This window comes from Solanum verrucosum, unplaced genomic scaffold (assembly GCF_900185275.1).
Source record: "Solanum verrucosum unplaced genomic scaffold, falcon-dt-bn FXZP01000281.1, whole genome shotgun sequence".
Taxonomy (NCBI): Eukaryota; Viridiplantae; Streptophyta; class Magnoliopsida; order Solanales; family Solanaceae; genus Solanum; species Solanum verrucosum.
In genome coordinates this window covers 1,491,797-1,514,974 of record NW_026020554.1, presented here as the reverse complement: position 1 = coordinate 1,514,974, position 23,178 = coordinate 1,491,797, and the positions used below count along the sequence as shown (strand labels likewise).

At 31.6% G+C, this 23,178-nt stretch overlaps 3 protein-coding genes across 4 annotated transcripts in view; 1 reads left to right on the top strand and 2 right to left on the bottom strand.

The window, feature by feature from the left end:
- Positions 1 to 23,178, top strand: part of LOC125810154 (uncharacterized) — a 316,103-nt gene that overhangs the window by 256,459 nt on the left and 36,466 nt on the right. The window lies entirely within an intron of this gene.
- LOC125810160 (wax ester synthase/diacylglycerol acyltransferase 11-like) lies at positions 2,839 to 11,163 on the bottom strand. Its single transcript, XM_049489682.1, has 8 exons — positions 10,866 to 11,163; positions 5,668 to 6,025; positions 4,583 to 4,818; positions 4,433 to 4,499; positions 4,140 to 4,249; positions 3,819 to 4,034; positions 3,433 to 3,570; positions 2,839 to 3,242 (listed from the first exon to the last, which is right to left on the bottom strand). The coding sequence occupies exons 1-8, from the start codon at positions 11,118 to 11,120 to the stop codon at positions 3,075 to 3,077; spliced, it is 1,548 nt and encodes a 515-aa protein (XP_049345639.1). The 5' UTR covers positions 11,121 to 11,163; the 3' UTR covers positions 2,839 to 3,074.
- Positions 12,037 to 18,007, bottom strand: LOC125810171 (E3 ubiquitin-protein ligase SINAT5-like). Its single transcript, XM_049489696.1, has 3 exons — positions 17,737 to 18,007; positions 14,005 to 14,391; positions 12,037 to 12,548 (listed from the first exon to the last, which is right to left on the bottom strand). The coding sequence occupies exons 1-3, from the start codon at positions 17,950 to 17,952 to the stop codon at positions 12,186 to 12,188; spliced, it is 966 nt and encodes a 321-aa protein (XP_049345653.1). The 5' UTR covers positions 17,953 to 18,007; the 3' UTR covers positions 12,037 to 12,185.

Here is a 23,178-nt window from a genome sequence, read left to right as displayed (position 1 = left end):
ATTCCACCACGTGTATTTGCTCCCTTTAAATCCTTTATCTTCCAGATTACACATGCTAATACAGTGATTAAAGTCCCTCACTTCTGATTCTGTTACTGGCCTTCCCCCCAATTTCTCTTCATCATTGGTAATTACATTAAAATCTCCTCCTACCACCCATGGTATCCTACTAGAACATGACAGGTCATACATAGATTCCCACAATTGGAGTCTTTCTCGTTGCGTACATTTGGCATATACTAGTAAGACCATGACTTCAATGCCTAATCCTTGATTATGTAATTTAATAGTTAGCATCTGATCTTCATCTCGTATCACTTCACTATCAAGTATCTCATCAATAAAAGCCCAAATCTTACCATTGGCATTAGCGACAGCATGTTTCATTCCCAGCCATTAGAACTAAATTCTTAAACACCTTAATCAACCTTTAGCAGACTCCCTTGCAAAAAACTGAAGGAGAAGAGAAAAGTAGTTGATTTCCCTAAGACTTTTATAAATACTCTGAAGAGATAAGATAACTATAACTTTAAACTTTATTACACTCATGAAGTAAACGCAGCATTTCATGTATTTGTATATATAATTTGCACATAACCTAGCAAACATAACTATTGTATTTACTATGCATAGTTATAGTTTTAAAATATTATTGAACGTAATTATAGTTAGGGTTTTATAAAAAATATTTCTCCTCTCTATAGCAGCATGTATCAACCAGTAAAATATGTCTGAACACATTTTTAAGGAAGGGAATTGATTTGAATAAATATTTAGGTTGGAAAATTCTCCATGAGTCCGTAGAATAGGAATAAGACACTGCATATTCATCTGGTTCTAGAAAAAGTAAACCACCTTATAGTCATTAGTCAAGGGGTTTATTCCGAACCCAAAGTAACATTTTGTGTGCAGGGGTGGCAGGATTCCGGAATGCACATAAAACAACATTAGCAATTTCTCTGGCCATAAAATCCAAGCCCTTCACAGCTTCTTGGCCTTGTGAACAGCTTTTTGGCCTTGTGATTCTTTTCAATTTTCCTTTTGTCAGTTTCACTGTATTGGTGTCGAGTTTTAGGAACAACTCTTATGATATTCCCATCCTTTGCATTGATAGTGGGCAAATAGGGACCATCGAGAATAACATCTCATAGCTCACTATCCTTAGTCATCAGATAATCATTCATGCAAATTTTTCACCATCTATAAAACTGACCACAAAAAAAAGAGGTGGCCTAGTTGGTGATTGACCTTCATCCAATTTTAGTGGAGCAGCCATTTTTCACATGATTCTCTCTCTAGGTGTTAACCAGATAGAGAGTCCAGACTTTGATACCAATTGATAGAATATATGCGTCCACTAGCAGCAATGGACCAGTCCCTTGACAGAAAATAAACAACTGAAAGCAAAATACAAACAAGAATTTTACGTGGAAACCTTCTTTCTCAAGGGAGGAAAACCATGACCTGTCCCACAAGAATTCCAAATTGTCTTCACTATCTTCAAGCAACAAGTGAATTTAGACTCCAATCAAACATGTAAGGATTAAACTCTTAATACTACAATCTGTAACACCCCTATTACAGAGAGAGCCAACGTAATACCTCTATTACCCACTATATCAACTACCTCTAGTTAATACATACTTCAATCACACCATACACAGTTAACTCTAACTATATATGCTTATAAAGACACGATATATTCCTTTATAGATTAGGAACTGATCTTACAAGTTATGACGCACAAGACGCATGCTTCTGATCTACAACAAAAGAGACACTTGATAGCTTTATTAGGTCCCTTCCAGTTCTTTAAAGCTTGTGTTCACGAGAGACAAAAGAAAGCTTTTCTTCAATGTATTCAATTGTCTTAACTGGACTGTTTCATGTCAATGAGGATATATTATCCTCTCAACAAAACAATCTGGTGTCCTCCCATCGATCGACCGCTTTCCAATTGTTCTCCATTTCACCAGATATACATGACTCATGGGACTAGGTCTCATAGTTTGTGAGGATCATCAAAATATTAGAGTTATATTTTCCCCCTTTTTGATGATGACAAACAAACACTTCACATTTTCACCACGTTCTTAATTTGTTCCCCTCGTCACCAATAAAGGATACATTCATTCGCCCTGTCACCCATATTCATTTCCCCTGTCACTAGTACGTCCCTGCTGCCCTATCACCCATAACACATTTCCTTTATCCCCCATTTTTTCATCTCACTACAACAGATAGAGGTTTTAGCGGCAACTATTTAGCGACAATATATAATTGTTATTATATTATATTTAGTGGCAACAATAAAGATGGGTATTTATAACCAACACTCTATATAAATGTCGTCAAAGGCTTTAGCAAATCTAAATGCAATGACATTGACTCAATTGCACTAAATGTTTTTGTGGCAAAAAATAATGTTGCTAAAAGGAAAATATATTGCCACTAAATGCCTCTTTTGGTTTTAGTGTCCCTTTTTCCCACCATTCCTTGAGTGCTAAAAAGTTGAGGTAAACTATCAAAGAGATCCACAACCAGCTTCACCCCTTCTTGATTCTTTACATAGGTAGGTAGTCTACTAGAGTTTGTATTTTTAACCTGAGGATTTCCCTTAGTTTCTCCCAAGTCATTAGGCATAGAATTGTTGTCGTTGTTGTTGTTCCTGTCCTCAATGTTTCCTCTTGGTTCAGAGTATCCTTATCAGGTAGTTTATCTACCTCCACGAGATAGTGGTAACATCTGTGTACATCCCTTTATGGAAAAGAAGTTCGGATAATTAATCCCTCATGCCACCATTAGTTTCATGACAAATATATCCGAAAGTGGACAGATACCGAAAGTAACCAAAATACTGCCATCAGTTTCCATAAATTGTAATACATTGATATGAATACCATTAATTAAAATGTAGTCTACAAAGTACCATGTCCTTCAATATCAAGTTGAAAGCATTAGGAAAGAGAATTAATGCAGCAGTACACAAGTGCTGGTGAATTATTGGAAAAAGTTCTTAATATAGTAGAGTTACTGTTACAACCTTAGCTTCATAATTTGGTTGGATTTCTTGATCATTTCAGATTCTTAACAAGCCCTTTTTCTATGACAGCATTCTTTATGAGATTAAGAGAATCTTCAAAATCATCAAGCAATTGATGTGGATCAGGTATAGCAATTTCATCAACAGCTATGACAATGATCATCTTATTGATATAGCTTTGGAAATTGATCATCAATGCCTACAATTACAAATATTGAAAATCAAAATCTTGATTGACTCTGTCACTGCTGAAGATGCATGTGTGATGCACATAAAAGCTAATTTTATTAAGACCTCTTATTATAATTTAATTTTAGGCCACCAACTTCGTGGAGCCCCAATTAAATTAAAGAGCAAATGACTCAACAATAGAGTGTAGCAATACTTACACTTGGCTGCCCATAAGTACTTGGAGCAAAATAAGTAATGGGGTTGCCACAGAACCCAATTTCCTCTTGTGGTCCAACCAAGTTGGTGAAACATATTGTTGAATTTGAGAATCCTTTGTAAGTCACCTCTGTAGCTACCTTAAACACACATTTTAACAATTTATATTAGTTGAAAGTTAAATATATATATATATATATATATATATATATATATATATAATACAAAGTATCAAAATTAACAAATAACTAAAGGACAAAAATTGTTATTAATTATAGCTCTACATTTTACTAATTAAATGTAAAATGAAATATGCAAATATATAAATGTATACATCAAGGAAATTAAATGTAACTTGAAATATGCAAATATATAAATGTATATATACCTTGATCCCAAAAAACTTGATAAGTAATTCGCCCATGATCAAAGTGGACAAAGCTTCAAAGGATCGCTTCTTGCGATCAACTGTCGCTTTAGCTTCTTTCACATAATCTAAAGGATTATCTCGCAGTGCAATCTTGAACGGTAACAACGCGTAACCAAACCAATTTCCCCAACCCCGCTTCCCTTTGCTTCCATTCTCCATCATATTGGCTAGATCCTAAATGTTTCATTCATGTATGTCATATAATTTTATAGAGAAATTTGAATGTCACATAAATTGAGACAGAGAGATCGTAACAAAAATAGAGTGCATGAAAGTTACTTCAATTCCTGCAGAGGATCTTAGGTTAAAACAAAGAAAAGACCGAAGTCGAATGCCATTGGGAAGATTATTGCTTCTCTCTGTTGCTCCCTTGTCTTTTCCACCAATAGCTGTGAATATTTGGAACAATAAAATAATTTAGAGGTATAAATGTGAAAATTTATTAATATTTGAACAAGTATTAAAATCAAAACTCATAAGTGTGAACATGTATTGAGTTCAACGGAGAGAATAAAGGTCGAATCTATCAAATTTAAATTGTGAATCCGTCTCTGTAACTAAAAATAACTTACCATATCTCCTATTAAGATATTGAGATAAACCAGCTTGTGTTAATCCTAGGGCAACATCATTTATAGTCTGTGGAGAAAAAAGATTAGCTAATTATTTTCACTTGTAAACTTTCACAACAATATGAACAAGTGAGGTTGATTATAACTTACAACATTCATAGCATTTTTCACAAACTTCAAATCATCCAGACTGATTATCCGATGAACGATTCGTCTAGCATTATTAGACTCGAAATTAGGCGGGGCGCTGATTGGTGTTTTGGTATCCTTGAGGAACATGGTTGTGATGATGAACAAGAAAACATCCACTGCAGTATTCACAAACATTACTATGAAAAGCCAAAAATTTCCCAACAATCGCCACAACCCTTCCTTTGCTGAATAACCTACCAAAGTAAAAATTAGAGATGGTAAAATTAACTCATTTTGCGGCAGCTTCTTCAATATGACTACATAATTACACATAGTATAGTACTCGATTATTATCTATACTTTCAAAACGTTATGTATCTCACAACTATTAAGAGTTTTCTATCATATATTGAAGAAGATACATGTATTTTTGCTACCAAATACACTAAAATAGGGAGAGAGGGGCAAGCCAGATAGTCATGTATCCTAAATACATGTGGATCACACTAGATACATACAGATACATGTATCTGTATGTATCTAGTGTGATTCGCATATATCTGGGATAGGAGAGTGGCGAACGAGATGAGAGGGAGGCAAAGGAGGTGAGCGAGATTTGTTGTGTATCCTAGATACATGCGAATCCACTTAGATACAATATATCTAGAATAAATTACACATAATTTTAACCTCATACATCTCAAGATACTGGATGCACCAAAATCTAATAAGATTCTTAATATTGCAAACAAGAGTGTATCTAAATAATTAGCTCATAAACTAGTACGTAAGATTTATGTAAGTTTCTTCAATAATTATTAGTTTACTTAACCCAACAGGTTGAACCCAAAATGACCCCTCAAATAATTGGGTCAAAAATGTGTCATAATGATATAATTCAGCGAATCACATTGCCACCTATATCCAAAAAAAATATATATATATATAATTTTGGACCGAACTTGATATCCACATGACACCTTTTGTTGGGCCATGTTGGGTGACTTAAGTTATGACTTATCATTTAACCCAACTTATCTAATAAAAGTAAATTAGGCGACTTAAGTTATTGACTTATCATTTGACTCAATTCGCCCATTTACCTGAAGGAGTAGGCCTCCTTTTCTTGGTGGGAATGGTAGGAAGTTTGAGATCATCAGCAGTTTGGCGAGTGCACGCGAGCAGAAGAGAAATAAGGGAGGTGCCATCACCAAGAGAATGGTGAACCCTAAACACAACCACAGACTCTGCTTGACGAGTTTTGACATTGATAATGTGAAGGTCCCAAAGTGGCTTTGATCTATCGAGGCTTGTTTTGCTAAGATTGTAAATATAATCCTCCACAAACTTGTCGGGTGATTCCATCTGAGTTTCATCTACTTCAACAATTATAATATGTTGGTCCAAATCAATCTTTGTTTGGACCCATTTCATGTCTGTTAAATTTTCTTCATCCACAACCTGTGTACACATTAAATTTGTTAGTACATATATTTTGTCACATAAGACTAAAGAGATATCACTTCTTCATGAATTTATGTTCGATTGAAATCTTTTGCTCAATTTTAGGGGTGTACATAACCGGGTTGGTTTGGATTTTTTTAATATCAAATCAAATTATTTGTGTAAAAATTTTAAATTTTTAAATCAAACCAAACTAATAAACCTTGGGTTTTTTTTCAAGGTTTTTGGATTTTTCCGGTAAAGTATTCATACAAACATATAATTAACTTATGCTCCAAATATTTCTTTATAAGTCCAACCAAAATACAACCATCTAAGGTGTTACTTAAGAAAATAACACAAAATGTAAGATGAGTGATGACACTAAAATATTCAATAAAAATAATAATAAAATCATATAAAATATGCAAATTGATATGTCATAATGAAAATGATCATAATTTAAAAGTACTAAATCATGTTAAAATAAGTCGAATAAGTATTAATTACATGATTAAACATTAAAGAAAAATATAAAATTAGATTATGCATTTTAAATGTCTAAACCAATGTAAAACTAAAGAACAAATATCCAACATTGTTGTTATTCTTGGCGTTGAATTAATTATTTTGTTAGCATTAGTATTGATTTAATTTTGAATTGAGCTTTATTAAAGTTCCTAATATCTATGGACTAACGTTTATTGGACCATTCAAAATTTCAAGTTTCAAAAAACTTGAAAAATATGTTAAAAGATAAAAATTGTGAAAACGTATAAGTAATATTTAGAAATTACATCAAAGTAAATACTTTTATATATAAAATAAATTTTAAAAACTATATATATAATGTTGGATTGGTTTGGTCTCGGGTTGAATTTTTTTAGTTAAAATCAAACCAACCCGAGTTTAGTCGAGTTTTTTGTTTCCACTACCAAACCAAGTCAAATCAAACTAGCAGTCAAGTTTTTTTTTTTATTTGATTCGATTTTTACTTTTCGATTCGATTTTATACACCCCTACTCAATTTTAATCTTTTTGTGTCTAGAGAGATCTAGTTTCCTTTCCGTAACTAAACATACTCTCGTCTAGTTTCCTTTCCGTAACTAAACATACTCTCGTTTTTTAAAAAAGAAAATAGATTATTATTTTATTATATATAATAAAATATAATTACACATAAATTTGACTATAACTAGAGTCTAGACCTAATAATGTAAGAATTTTTTTACAAGACTAGTGTAATGTATGCTTCCTTTATTTCATTTTGTTTCTTCAATATACTAAAAGTAAGTTATCTTTTTTAATCTATTTTTACTAGTCTATTTTGACAGAATTTTAATTTTTTTAATTATTATTATCAAATATTTATTTTCCCAATGAATTGAAGTACTAATAATCAAATTGAATTTTTCAAAAATTTTATTAACAGAAACAATAAAGGGTAACCTGATGCACTAAATTTTTGTTATACGTGGATTTTGAAAAAGGATCAGACCATAAGGGTCTATTGTATATAATTTTATCATGTATTTCTATAAGAGATTGTTTTACATCTCAAACATGCGATCTTCTAATCATGTTAAAGCAACGTTACCAGTCATGTGTCATGGTTCTCCTTAAATAAAGATAATTCCGTAAAATAAATACGCAATTAATATTGTCATAAGAAAGTATTATCCATCTTTACTTGTCCAGACTGTAAAACTAGTTATCCAACTTTTTTTGTCCAGTTTAGAAAACTAATAGATACTTTACTATTGTATGTCTATTTTGCTCTTACTATGAATACTATATTTATTTTTCAACATTTAAATAACTTATAGAGAAAAGATATAAAGTCACCACTGAAGTTGTTCCAGATTTTTGAAAAGACATCTTAACTTTGCGGGCGTCTTATTACCCTACAAAAGTATTGAATATTTTTGTAAAAGGACCAAGTTGACCTACTTTTTCACCTGATTTGTGAACACGGACAACACACGCGTGAATGTCTTTTTTGTGATAAAAACCAATTAAAAGGTGTCTCGTTTCAGTTCTTTTTTTTATTAATTATTTACTTTATTTAAATTCATCATCTTCCTCAAAACAAGCTCAAAAGAGTCGTTGGAACTCTCTCTGATGAATTCATCATCTTCCCCCAAAAACTATTCGCTTTTAATTTCCAGTCGAAAAAACTTAATTTGAAATTGTTAAGGTTTAATTTCTTCTTAATTTCATTTAGTTTTGAGAAATCAAGATATTTTTGTGATAAGGTTTAATTTCTTCTTAAAATATAATCTTTTTCGAATAATGTAAAAAAATATTAACTTGTTAACCTTCAATTCCTTACTTAGCTATTCCTCCGAGAATTTTGACGAAGAGTCATCAAAAATGAAGCAAATGATCTCCACTTCACTAGCACTTGACCAAGAAATTGAAGAGACATGGAAAGCTAAGAAATGGAAAAGAAAAGAAAAGAAAATATTCAATACCATGTGATACTCACACGTGTCTTACCAACTGAGAATATGGCTCAAAATGGTCCTTTTACAAACATATTCAATACATTTATGAGGGTAATAGAATATCCGTAAAATTAATTTGTCTTTTTTAAAATTTGGAACAACTTCAGTAACTTTATGTCTTTTCTCTAACTTATATAATTAACAAGAGTGATTTAATAAAATTATTTTTTTATTATTTATTAAAAAAATGTGTCAAATTAAATATGAACGGAACAAGTAGTTGGAATATTGCTAGGCACATCACACGGTATCATGCATCTTTCTCTTCATCTACCAACTACCGCATGGGACTCATTTATGGGTCTAAAAGCTCACATTTTTAGAGTACCAATTATTAGAGGTGTGTAAAAATTGAATCGATTAATAAATCGCATGGGAAAAAATGTTATTGGGTTATTGCTATTAGGTTATTGGATTGACAGGTTTTTAATGGTTTTATAAAAGAAAAATTATTGGGTTATCAGTTTGGTATCGATTTTAGTATTGGGTTATTGGTAGACTGATAACTCATTAAGACGATAGTAATTTACTACTATATCCTTCATAAATATTAGATATTAATAATTTAATATAACTAGACACTATATCAGTTTTCTACACTACACACGTCACAGTACTTCTACTTTACATCACATCAGAAATTTCATAGATGTTTTGGTTGTAACAATTAATTGTAGTCTTCGTACTGACATCTACTCTTATTGATGTAACTTTTCATTATATTTCTTGTTTTACTATATCAAAGTATTTACAGCTGATTTGTTTGTCTCACTCTATCACGCCAAATTATTAGAGAAGTAAAAAACCATATATTTATTGTATGAGCATTTTCTTATTGGGTGAACCGAAAATCGAACCGTTAATGACCAAAAATTGATAAATCAAAAACCGATAAAGAATATCTTATTGATTTGTTATTGGTTTAGTGTATTTAAAAATAACCAATAAACCAAACCGATAATACATAAAACCGAACCAACCGACCCCACCTCTACTAAGTATCATTAATACGGCTTACACATTTTTGACTAAAATGAAGTGTAATTAATAATTATTGACTCTTTTCAATTTTATCTATTTTCCCTATACCTAACCTAACAACACTAGGTAAAGTTCGTCATCCCTCTTTAATATTCGTTAGGTAAGAGTTGGTCCTAGTAATGTTCTCATATATCGAGATTTGTAGTTATTAATTATAAAAATAAATAGTGTTATATTAGCTTCTGAAAAAAACTAATATGGGAATGGAATTAATAATTGGCCGATGATAGTAAAACTTTTCTGTCGTTTGGTTGGAAACTAGTTATCCCAGAATTAATTATCCTGGGATTAGTTATCCTAGGATAACTTATCACACCCTATATATGAGATAACTTATTTCATCACTATGGTATAAATGATGGGATAAGTAATCCCAAATATGTCAATCAAACAAGACACCAAACTTTTATCCCAAGACTATTTTTTTATTCCAGGACTATTTTTTTATCCCAGAACTATATATTCTTATTCCCACACCAAACGATCCCTAAAAATATAGTAGGATCATGGGCAGAGTACTTTAGGCTAAGAGTAGTCAGGTACACATTTTTTGCTGGAAAATTATGTGGTGTATAGAACTCAAATGTTACTTTCTTTATCCCAATTTATACGACTTAGTTTGACTCGGCATAGAGTTTAAGAAAAAAGAAAAAGACTTTTGAAATGTGTCATAGTTTATTTCATTAAGCGTAAAACAGGCATTTCAAAATTATATTATTATGAATATTTATTTAATTTTGCTCACTTTTAACACAACTGAAAGAAAATTTTGCACATTCTTCGTTAAATTTCTGATTCCACCGGTGGATGGATAAGGCAGGATAAGCTAAATTAGAGCCATTTCTTCTTCTTTGTTTTTTACGAAGGAAAAATCCATGTTGATAATTGAAAGAAAAAAAAAAACTTACTGCATATACAAAGGCAGAGCCAGGATAAAGAGTTTAGGGTTCAAAATTTCCTTTAGAACCGTCAATCAATTTGTTAGGGGTTCAGAAATACAGAGTCTACGGAAAAGCTACTAGGTTCACCAAATGGTGGATTCAGTTGAACCAATAATTTTGACACGATAATCTAGATATATGTACGTGAAAGTCACTGAAATTTTAGTTATTTCTAAATTTTTCACCTAGTACGTTCACAAGTATAATATTAAGCTCCTAGATCCTTCTTCGGTGACATGCTCTCTAAGTACATTTTTATATTTTGAGGAATTTTTTTATGTTTTGACGAAAATTCTGACTCTGTCATGCACATCCAAGAACCAATTACATCTTACGTAAACGGAACATGCAAAAAAAAAAAGGACATACCATCAAGCTAGTGAAACGAGGATGCTTAAGCAAAGTATGCACCAACTTTTCCTTCACAGGCTGTGGTGAGATTCGAGTTTTGAAAGCCATAAACGCAACGGCATGGACATCGAACTTCCTATCTTGGAAAAGACGAGCCATTGGACTCAATGGCTCGTCTTCCACGGTCACCATATCGTACTCTTCGATTCCCCCTTTCCTCTTTGTTTCTATTGGTTTTAAACCTGATGATCTGCTTCTTAATCCTTCACCCATGAGTGACTCCAAATTTTTTTTCTAAGAGAAAGTAATATGTGTGTATTATACTTTGATCTTGTCACTTTTTTGGTTTGTTTTTTGCTTTGTTATATAGAAGAGTAATAGTACGAATCTCAGTTAACTTATTAGAGTATGTATTTTCTTTATTTTAATTTTTGTGATTTATTTTGATTGGACGTGAATTTAAAGAAGTAGAAACTTTTGTTTAAAATAATAAATAAATATTTATGTGTATAAATTTCTGTTCTTTGTTATAAGAGTGGAGAAGCCCCCATTCTTTACTTCAAACTTTTTATTTTTGTTTTTATAGAAGTTGTTAATTTTTTTGGTTTCATTTTAAGTTTGAGATAAGTATTAAAAATATCTCTAAATTTGATGTGAATTATTATTTTAGACCTTTAACTATTGACAACTTTAAAAATACCTCTCTATTTGATCAAGTAATTTAAAAACACCCATTGTATGCCACATGGCATCCACATATGTGTATATGTGGAGTTTTCTGTTGGAACACATAGATATATATAGTTAATAGTAATTAAAAAGATATTCTTTATCTCACAGCACCGCCTACTTTGACTTCCCCCACTCCAATAGAATTATTGTTGTGTCTTGTAATAATAGAGTTACAAAGTATGTAGAATTAAAAGTTTAATCCTTTGTAAGTATTCGAGTTTGTATTTAATCCCTTGAGCAAGGAAATTTTCGCGTAAATATTTGTGTTATTTACTTTAAGCATTTACTTAAACACTTCTATTACTAATTTTGTGAAGGGATCTGGTGTCTTAACTCATGGTGGACTCATACAAGCCAACAATAACGGTTGAGTCGAGTTACAATTTTGTAATTGTGACTCAAAATGAAGCCAGAAACTCAGCAGCACACATGACCAGAGAGATTCAAACACAAGAACAAAAAGCTTATTACTACTTGATAAATAAACACAAGTTCCATAGTTTTACAGAAGAATCTTCAACATCAAGACGATGCTAAACGCTAACGACAGTATCCAGTAATCGGAGAAGAAAAATGGAATCCACGAGTTGTGAGGTACAACCAGTATTAACTACATAGGTTTGGTATACATGCTCCTCCATCTGGATTCTGCTGTTCCTTCCATATTTTTCCAGTAACACGTAGCTTAAGCTCTTTTCTGTCGCCTCCAGAGAAGAAAAGTGCCATGTTACGTTGTATAATAAGCCCGTCATGGCTATCCCTAACTTTCCTATGACTATCTCTTATGCTCCGGGGGGTACCCTCCCAGATAAGTTTCCTTCCATTGCCTCCAACTTCAAGGCTGTAGCTGTAGTTTCGAGCATCTGTCTCATCTCCCATAAACCGAAGAAATGCCATGTATACAGGAGCCACGCCAAGCTGAAAGGCTTCAAAATGGAGACAGAAGTACTGACCGAAACAATTAAAAACCTGAAAAAAGAGGTATACGCATGAAAAAAAAACTCAGAGCTTTACGCCATCTTGCTTTAGAGTACTTTGGCTTTATCAGAAACAATTCTAAGAGGATAAAAACTAGAAGAAAACATGAGAAAGTTACCCAAATACTCTTAACAAAGGCGTCGTACCAGCAATGATCTACTTCCAAACTGGCAAAGCCCATTTCATAGATCTCAAGAGGATCATCTTAACTGTTTGGTAAGATGTAAAACCTAAGCTTCCATTTAGTAGGAATGTAAAATGTCCTTTATAAATTACAGGGAAACTGATGTTTGGCTGGATATTATTCGTTTATATATATATATATATAGTTGAGGACTTGAGGTAATCAATGCAGAGTTGCAGACTCAACTAAAGATAGAACACAATGGAAGAAGAAGATACATAGGTGATACGTTGATAGCTACTAGTTGAGGATAGGTTTTAGACTTGCTAGAGAACTTCTAATATTGTTATTATTATATTATTTACCTATATGTTTTACTTATTTGTCACTTTTAATTTATTTAGTATTATGATAATATGATATGAGCTTAAATGGAAAAATGAGGACTCATAGCCAACCCAACTTGTTTGGGACTAAGGCATAGTTGTTGTATAAGTAAAGTGCTGTTTGGCTGGATATATAATCAATGAGATCTAATAATATCGGAGAAAGTACATGGGTGGTGTTTGATAATGATTACAACAACAACATACCAATTCTAATCCCACAAACCTTACCACTATCTTGTGAGGTAGAGAGGTTGTTTCTGATAGACATTCGCCTCAAGTAAAACATATCAAAGCAGGTTTGAAACAGAAATGCAGTATTGTCTGTATTGAAGGAAATACAGTAATGAATGTCATTGTGCCCAAAATAATGGAGAAAAGAACAGTATCAACAAGTAATACGATAACTAAAGCAAAGGAGGCAACAGGTAATAATAAAATATTATGAGAGGAATAAGGATAAGGAAACTAGACAACGCCTGACTAGCTCCTAACCCTCTAGTTTCTACCCTAATCCTCGACCTCCATATACTAATACAGTTTGATGATGATTGTGCATAGCAAATATGGAAAATAGTGTGTTCTATGTTGGTTAGAGCAAGTAACATAGAATTGGAAAGAAAAGAGTGTTTTATTGAAGAACTGACCAAACATCAAAAAATGATTTTAGTGGAAAAGCATTTATTTGAGCATTTTTGTCAATTTAAAACAACTAAACATCAAAAAATGATTTTATCACGGAAACAACTTCTGTCAAATCAAAGAGAGCCATTTATTACACAGCAAAATGGTAGATGCCTATTATCAGTATCCAAAATCTTCCAAATTTTGAGCCTTAATCAAGTATCAGATGCACTGTTTACGAAGGACATGTTAAAATCATACGCAACGCAAAGCTTTTTTTTATTTAAAAACATAACAACTGTATCCAACTTACCGTTAACATCCATGTCGCATTTTCCACTTCTCGGGGATTTGATTTGACATACCGATGGTTAAAAGTGCAACCTGAATGCATGTCTACCTTGTGATCATCTCGCAAATGAGCAACCAAGTAAGGAATATCACCAACAATTGAGCACTCTGAACCAGCATACGGGCAGTTGTAAGGTCTAAAATTACACATTGCCTCGTGTTTCAGCTTACTGTAATAAGGAAATATCTCAGGACAGCCAAGAGAGCCATATTTGCAAGGGAGCTCAAGTGATTCAGCCACCTTTTCCAGTGCTAAGCATCTAATATCACCAAGCTCCTGTCTACACGTCGGACATCGATTGTGCACCCTTTCTTTACATGTTGAGCAGATGGTGTGCCCATTGTGACACTGTAGATATAACATGGGGAAAATGGCACATTAAGTAGCATTCCGCAATGAATTAGATTTGGTATATTTAAAATAATATTGGAGATTATATCAACTAAGTGCTCATTTACATTGGAACAAAAATGAGTCAAGTAGAGCATTGCTTAAATTCAGAGTTTCCAGTTGTGGATAATTAAATTCACGTTGGCAGACCTAATTAAGTATCTGTATTTTGTGAATGGTAGTTATGTAAATGCGGCATGCACTAGTATTCAGTTTAGAAAGCTACTTGTTCCTGGTATCATTAAGTATTGTGATATTTATTCTCATATCATATTTCCAATCGGCTATGTATCAGCAAGGGAAGCAAAAGTAGAAAAGGATCACAGGATTCATTTCTTACTCTTTCACCTCTGTCCTCCACAACTTTCGATCACACAACAAGAATGGGAGATCTTACTTCTATTTTACCTCATCTTAACCACCTCCTATTGAAAGCAACTTTCCCTACCTTTTATTTCTTTGAGTTGCTTCAGATGAAAATAAATGACCATACTGGAAATAAAAGGCCCAGCTTTAATCCATTAAACCAAAAAGACTGGTATACAACCAGAAAAATACAGAGTTTAATCAAGATGAATGACAATGTTATTACAGAAACAATCATTCAAGAACATCCTTTAGGCCCTAAACACCATCAACCACCACAGCACCAGTCACAACTAACATGAACTAATGATAAATGTTCTTCTACAGAGAGATCTATTCTTTTAACTATTAGCATTCATTAAGTTTTATCACTGTGTCTATTTTGAGCCAGTCACAAACAAAGCACATAGGACATTAAACATGCGTACTGCATTGTAGAATAGCAGAGTGCCTAATGAAGAAGATAAAGGAATTGATTGAAAATTTCGGCATTTGATCTCATAACTAAGAGTTCATGATTCAAGGACACTATGTAATAAAAATGCAGATCTCATTAGAGAAGCTATTAGACATCACTATGGATTTTTATTAGACTTTCGAGGATAATACTATGAATTTACACTTGACTGATGGCTAGCAACTAGCCTATTAAATAAGGTCAAATGTATATCAACAGCTTTGAAATTAAATGGAGAGTCAAACATCAGAATTGGTTAATACATTCAAGTAGAAGTAGAGGAACTTGGCTCAGCTTCTTATAGCAGGTGTCATCTGTTTCTTGCTTTTCATTTTCTGGTTTGGATTTTGCTTGGTTGGTTAGAAGCAAAAGTTCTAATTTCTAGCTTCTTAGCTTTTTTACATCTACTACCAATAAGAGAAAATACTTATGTATTATTTATAAGTATTTCAAGTATTGTAAAAATGATACCGAATTAAGGGTAAGTATAATGTACTTCACCAAATTTGTAGTGACCAAGTATAGAGTAAGGGCAATTATAGCAATATATCAAAAGTTTCAGTTAGCAACAATATAGGGTCTCTGTAATTGAATCGAAAATAAGAAGCATTTCTGTATTATCTTTATACTAGACAAGAGGCATAATATTCAGTAATTTGAGGAGAGATAGCGACAATTTGCCAAATGAAAAAATGGCTTCAGTTTTATAATAAACTTTCTCTCAAATAAAAGAAGCCATAACACCATAATGCTTCAGTATATTCATAGCAGTGTCGGAGCCAGAATTTTCGCTAAGGGAATTCAAAATATAAAGAAGTAAACACATGAGGAAGTCAAGGAGATTCAACATCTACTATCTAGATGAAATAATTTTAACCTTGTATATTTTATTTTATTTTGATGAAGTAGAATTTTTTAACCTTGTATATACAATGTAATTAGCTCGGGTGAACGCCCTTGCACCCACGTGGCTCCACCCCTGATTCATAGACACTAGTAAAGGTTTACTATGCTTCAGATTGCTGTGCATTGGGATCAGTTATGCGTATACTGACACCAACATTAGAAAACAAGAGAACCAATATAACTGTGACCACTCTCACAGTTCAGAATACTAATTAACCTCCTCAGTGCTTAAACCTATAATTTTCTAGTATAACTTCCTCATGAACGAAACTAAAGTATGACTTCAGAACCCCAACATCATAAACTTAAAACTCAAAGACTACTATTTATGCTATTTGAGAATACAAGAGTTGCCATTTGCCACTAGAAGTTGATCAGACATAGTAAGAACTCGGAAAAAACAGAACAGTTACACAAGTGTTTAGAGAATTCAAAAAGAGAGCAACATGGGAAACGTAGAGAAAGAAAATATGTTTCAAAAGCCACTATCGATCCCAAAAACAAGATTTACTCATTTAATTCTCCCAATTAAGGAAGTTCCCAAAGGTGATGGCTTTTTTCCCCTTCCTTCAAGGTGATGGTTAAGTGGTTAAGAATAGGAAAATATCTAGGGATCATAGTTTCAAATTCCCTCTACAGCATATGAGCACATCTGCTCCAGCCTCAGTGAGTAAACTTACACAGCAACTGTATTTGTGAGCTACAGGAGGTAGCTCGACTGAATAGTTGAGGTGCAAGCCAACTAGGCAGGACACGACCATTACCAAATAATTAAAGCAAAAAGTAAAGCATAGAATAGCTCAGATGCCTGACCAGCAAAGATATTAATACACCAGACTGAAAACCAAGAAACAAATTCTGCATTATGACTCCATTGACTCAGAAATCAAAAAATTGACAATTTGTCCGTGATACCTCTCTAATCAAAACCAAGAGAACATACGCAACCCATTTACCAAATGAAATTCAAGCTAATCCACTCAATTGCTCAAGATTCCCACAGCTAACAAATTCATGGAACATGTGTGGCATAAAGCTCCAATAAACTGAAATCAAACAACCATATTCATCACTTCCCCTAAATTCATACCACACCAGCCAAACATTCCCCCACCCCTGAAAATAGGGAAAATGCATAGCTTAAGGAGTCATTAATCGCTAATCTGAACGGGTTCACACAATATAAAGATATAGCACCTCAGCTTAACTCAACCTCAAAAGTTAGCTAACGAGGGGATGATCGTCCAAGTCTATATAAGCACACCACCAATCATTCCCCAACCAATATGTAACTTTGACCTACTCTAACTCCCCCTTCACACCTAAGCCCACCTTGAGCCCAAACTATTCGTGTATCATACGATGTAAAGATATGATATTTGGACCTAACTTAGTTACTTAACCCCCAAAAGCTAGCTTTTTGAGGGGAGACCACCACACATAACTCCAAATTGTCTATAAATAGAAAATTAGTGAATCTATACACCAATCATAGCAACAAACCAAACAAAAACCAGCATATTACTTCAAGTAACTGCAAAATGAGAAACATAAATGGAACAGAGAAAACAAACCTGATGGATTGGAGGATACATGGAATTAGTACAAACAGGGCATTCAAGAAGCTCATGGACACTCGTTGCTGGACGGACACTGTTATTATTTTTGTTATTCTTATTCTTATTGTTATTGTGGGGTGTCTTTGAAGAAGAAAACAACTGAGAATGTACAATCTCATTCACATCTATACCATCTAAAGATGATATGCATTCAATGCTATCTGACTCCATTCATACACACAAAAAAAAAATCAATTCTTGATTCAATAACCAAAAAAGGAAGAGTTTTTCTTTATTAAACACTCTCTGTGCGACTATTTTTGGGTGTTTAAGGGAAATTATTGATGGGGTTTAAAGATCAAACTATTCGTTTGATTTGAAAAATGAAGAGAGAGAAAAACAGGGAAGAAGAAGAAGAAGAGGAAGAGATATGGGGTTTTAACTTCACTATTTGGGGAAGAAGAATACAATATTTCTTTTTTGTCTTCTTTTCTTATTTTGGACTTGTGGTGTGCTTGGTAAGCATACAAGAAAAACAAAATTAGAAAAATATTATTTTAAAATAAAAAAAATACAAATTTAAAAAAGTGACATTTATGATAATTATATTATTCCACCCTACAGATATAAGTGACGAATTCAAAATATTCATTAAGAAACTTCAAAAAAAAGATTTAATATCTGAGTTTCAAACATTTAATCAATGAGTCAATCTCTGATTTTATTTCTAGGGGATTTGACATTCTATATAGGATACATTAAAGAATTAAAAAAAATACCTTATATATTATGTAGTAGTTTTATCGAGTAAGTTGGGATGAATATTTTTTAGCACTACTAAATCTGCCCTGCCTAGTGCCTATCTATAGCCACACACACCCCCTATTTTAGTTTCCTAATTAAATAGGAGTAAATATTTTTGTGATGGTATCCTTTTTATTAATTAGGAAAATATTTTTTTTCCTCATACCAAACACACCCTTATTCTATTTTGGTGTCATTTTATTTTTGTTCTTGACACACTTTTTCTTTTAATATGGGTCATTTTAGTAACTATTTAATTTCTTTTAGGGGTAACTATTTAAGTTTTTTAATTTTACTATGCTTATTAGGTGAAACTTTCATCACTTTTGAAATTTCATAAAAGATATCCAGAAATTGCACAATAAAAAGTCTTTTTAAAAAGGGAAAAAAATTGTTGCTAATGAGATTCAAACACAAGCACTAACTCATTCAAGACATCTGAAACCATTGAGGTACAATATTCTATTGTGTCAAAGATTTTCAATATATGTTATTTAATCACTTTACGTATCAATTTACTTATATATATAATATTTTTTCCAACGAAGGATGTCCAATTGGACATCTTGACAGTCACGTAACTTTGCCGATGAATGATATTGTTAATATTGTACATATATTTTTTGACTTATACATAATTATCTCTATTAATTTTTAAATTTTTTTGTCTAGTAAAACAAATTTATATAAAATGGAACTAATGAGGGTATAGTTTTGGTAAAATTATCAAAACCTTAGGGATTGATTGACTTTTCTTGGAGCCAAATTTGGTTACAATCTGTTGGAGAAATTACAACTTACAACTGTTAATTTTTTTTGTTAAAAAACTAAACATATAGAATTAGAGAAATTTTAGTAGCTCGATTAATTAGTTAATTCTATCGGAATTTTTATATTATTGGTGAAAGGCTCAATTTTTCACCTTATAATCCCCGAACCTCAATTTTATTTTACTTCTAAATAATATGAATAGAATAGATAGAAGTAAATAACAGCATTTACATGGTTAGTTATTCCCTCTGTTCAATAATAATTGTTCACTATTAACTTGACATAAGAATTAAGAAGTAGTAAATGATTGGGGTAATTTTACCAGCTCATCCCTATTAAATTTATATCATCTCAATGCTGAAAAATTAAATAGTACTTAATAGCAAGGATAAAATAGACAGAAAATGATAAATTATTGATTTTATAAACTGAACAAATATTATTGGATATCCCAAAATAAGAGGACAATTAAAGATAACGGAGGGAGTATTTGTTATCCTGCTTTTCTTCAGTTCAATTCATTTTGTTAGAGTTTGACTTTTTCATTAAAATATACTTCTTTTTTTATAAAAAAAAAGTTTCTTATTTCATGTTCGATATTATATTAGAGTTCGACTAAAGTTTGATTTGCACATTGCAGTCTATTTTTGTGGACGAAACTTTTAATATGATTTTTTCTATTTTAAAAGGCTTGAATTCGAAATCTCTAATTAAAAGTAAAAAAATCTCAATTGTTCTATCACAATTCATGTTAAATAATTATTCTCATGTTTTCAATTTATTTTTTCATTTCCTACTTGTATTTTCATTACATGCTTAGATTCAATGTTCTGTTTCTAAAAACAGTTTTTTTTAAATAATAAAAGAAAAAAAAATCATGCTTCATGCATGCTGTTTGTCATTTAGCCGTACGTTGTTTTAATATTTCAATATAAAAACTACACATAGGTTCTTGAAAATAAAGCGAGACATATATAGATTTTAATATAAACTTAATCAATTCAACCTTTAAATTCATAATACTGAAATTTATTACACATTTGAAATTTTGAGCTCAGCTTATTATTTATTAAATGTTAATTTTATTTACTGACGATAGAAATTTTTCAGCACATGAAATTTATAATAAATAATAAAAATTATATCTTTTAAAAAATTTATCTAAATGAAACAAATTTATTTCTGAACAGTGCCCTTTATCACAGGAAACTAATTGGAAACTGAGGAGTCCTTTCGTTTTCATATTGTAGTAGTGGACAATATTTCAAATTTAAATTTTAAAATATTTTATCTTGTCCCTATCAAAATAAATAGACAAAGAAAAATTGTTGTATTTGAAATTTCAAAACTTAATAGAATTCAGTTTTCAAATTCTAAGATTAGGACTTGTCAATAGGAAAAATAATGATCGCCCAAACAGAAAAAACAAACAAACAAAAAGGAAAAATCACTTGGAAGTAAATTACTCAAACATGATACTTTGTGTCACTTGTACTTATTAAAAATAGATGATTTTAAATAGTTGCTTTTTTAGAAAACCAAGATATAATTTTAGGGAGATGGATCAAAAATACTCTTTAACTTTCGTTTAACGGCTAGTTTACCCTTTGTTATACTATGTGGTCATTCATACCTCCCGCTGTTAGGAAATTTGTCATTTGTACCCTTCAAACTAACGTTTTTAAATGTTATGTCACGTCTAAAATATAAATGTTTTATCATGTCTAGTTTAATACAAAGTGAATGATTTTTTCAATAATAAATTTGTGTTGTTATTTACTTCGCATTCTCTCATTCATCTATTATTGTTATCTTCTTTTCCTGATATAATGTTTTGACCTTTGCAAATTGATAGTCATATCTCAACAATCTGTAAGGTCTATATACTCAATTGAACCGATATATATAAATGCGAAGAATATTATAAAATGAAATCGAGGACTTTAAGAAATCTCGATCATAAATTTTGAAGTTCTGTGTATTTAAAGGTGAAAAAAATTCAAGCTATTCAATTTAAAATATTTGAATAATTATTTGTTTCTTTGTTTTGTTATCTTAAAAAAATGATAAATGCAATTATTTTTTATGGCTAGAAAACATGTCCATAAAAATAACTACATGGTGGATGCGGTTATTTAACCATATTGTTTTAAGGATAAACAATTATTTGTGTATGTAAATTGAATTCAAATATGAAGATCTGAGAAAGTAAAGAAATGCTTTATTAATAAAATGGACTAAGAACAAGACTTTTTTTTTATTTTCTATTCGATATTCGGAGACCACATTAAAATCTTTATTAAATTCGGATGTTCATTGCAAGGCCCATTTGGGATGCCGCTTCCAATAGGATTTTTTTCATGCCCAGAGCTCGAAATTGAGACCTCTAATTAAGGATAAACCAGTCTCAACCACTGCACCTCAACTCATATCGATGAATAAGAACAAAACTTAACCAAGTGTAAGCATTTATTATTGCATTGAAAAGAGGAGACTTAAGTCTATGTCATGAATCTTGAATTTTATGTTTCCACAACTCCCTCAAATCTTTTCATCTACACCTCTATCCATAAAATATCATATCTTCCCATCGCAATTGTAGTTTGCCAATTTCAGGCCCAAACTAGTCTTATATATCTAAATGGGCTTCTTAGGTAATTGTACATGGGAATTTGACGGGGAAAAAAAGGGTTAGTTTTAAATAGATATATACAATAAAGTTTTTAGTTTACCACAAATATAGTCATATTTTATTTATATAAAAAATAGTCAAAGGCATAAAAAGTATACATTGACTATATAGCTTGCCAAAAGTCATCAAAAATATACACGGACTATGCAATATAGTTTATTTATACATGAGCTATACACATTATGATACACTCAAAAAGCTGCATATAGTTTAATTATACATGAAGTATACACTAGCTATTCAGTCTCGATCAACTCAAAATCACCTCTAAGCAGTCCCAAATTTTAGATATGAAATCTTCTCGATATTTCAAGTCTTTTGATATATAATTCATTCTAAACAATTCTACGATACGTCGAATTTTAAGGCAAAAGATGAAGAAGGATGAGGAACCAAAAGCAACAGAAGAAGATGAAGAAGAAGGAAGTACGTAGCAGCAGAAGAAAAAAAAAACAAGAGGAAGACGCAAGGCATTATTTTTGGAAAAATTAGGGTCGAATGACCATTTTTGGTAAATTAAAAAAGAGAATTAAATTGAACTAAAATAATGGTGAGTTAATTTTATGAGCTGACATTTTGCATTTTTTTTAAAAAAAAAAATCAACAAAAATAATTGCATAGGTATATATACTATTTATATAATAATTATACATTGCAACAATTCATTTTTCTTAACGAATTGATATCTTTCAATTTCGACCAAGTCAAATTTCATCTAAACAATCTCAAAATTATTTGGAAAAGAACTTATTGAAAAATATCACCAACATCTGAGGAGAATTACACGTCATATATAAAATCATTAAACAAGGCAACTTGCAGAATACATGTTCAATCTTCTGTGTGTGAATAGAAGCTAATTATAGGACTAGTAATGGTTTACTATTTCACTCACATTATTAAGAGATTAATTACGTTACTTTACACCTCATTTAAGGAAATTTAACTAATTTATTCAATAAATAATTTTAAGGCTAAACTATTGGACGTCCACATGGGAGTTGGGACCTTAGTAATAGTGATTATTCCTAAATAATACTAATCCTTCGTTGATTTTGTATTTGCAAGCAGCATAATGACCGACGAACAATGTTTGTTTGGACTCCAAAATGTTGCAAGGGTTCAAAGGCACAAGTGGATTTCTTGACCCTGACGGAATCGTACGTGGTGTATACATCAATTCAGTATAT

Excerpts from the sequence above, each read along its gene's own strand:
- LOC125810171 (XM_049489696.1), bottom strand. The coding sequence starts at position 17,952 with ATGGAGTCAGATAGCATTGAATGCATATCATCTTTAGATGGTATAGAT. Across the intron at positions 14,392-17,736 it reads TGTATCCTCCAATCCATCAG|TGTCACAATGGGCACACCAT; the intron begins GTTTGTTTTCTC and ends TTATATCTACAG. Across the intron at positions 12,549-14,004 it reads ATGCGACATGGATGTTAACG|GTTTTTAATTGTTTCGGTCA; the intron begins GTAAGTTGGATA and ends CTCTTTTTTCAG.
- LOC125810160 (XM_049489682.1), bottom strand. The coding sequence starts at position 11,120 with ATGGGTGAAGGATTAAGAAGCAGATCATCAGGTTTAAAACCAATAGAA. Across the intron at positions 4,250-4,432 it reads ATATCTTAATAGGAGATATG|CTATTGGTGGAAAAGACAAG; the intron begins GTAAGTTATTTT and ends AAATATTCACAG. Across the intron at positions 3,571-3,818 it reads TCAAGTTTTTTGGGATCAAG|GTAGCTACAGAGGTGACTTA; the intron begins GTATATATACAT and ends TGTGTGTTTAAG.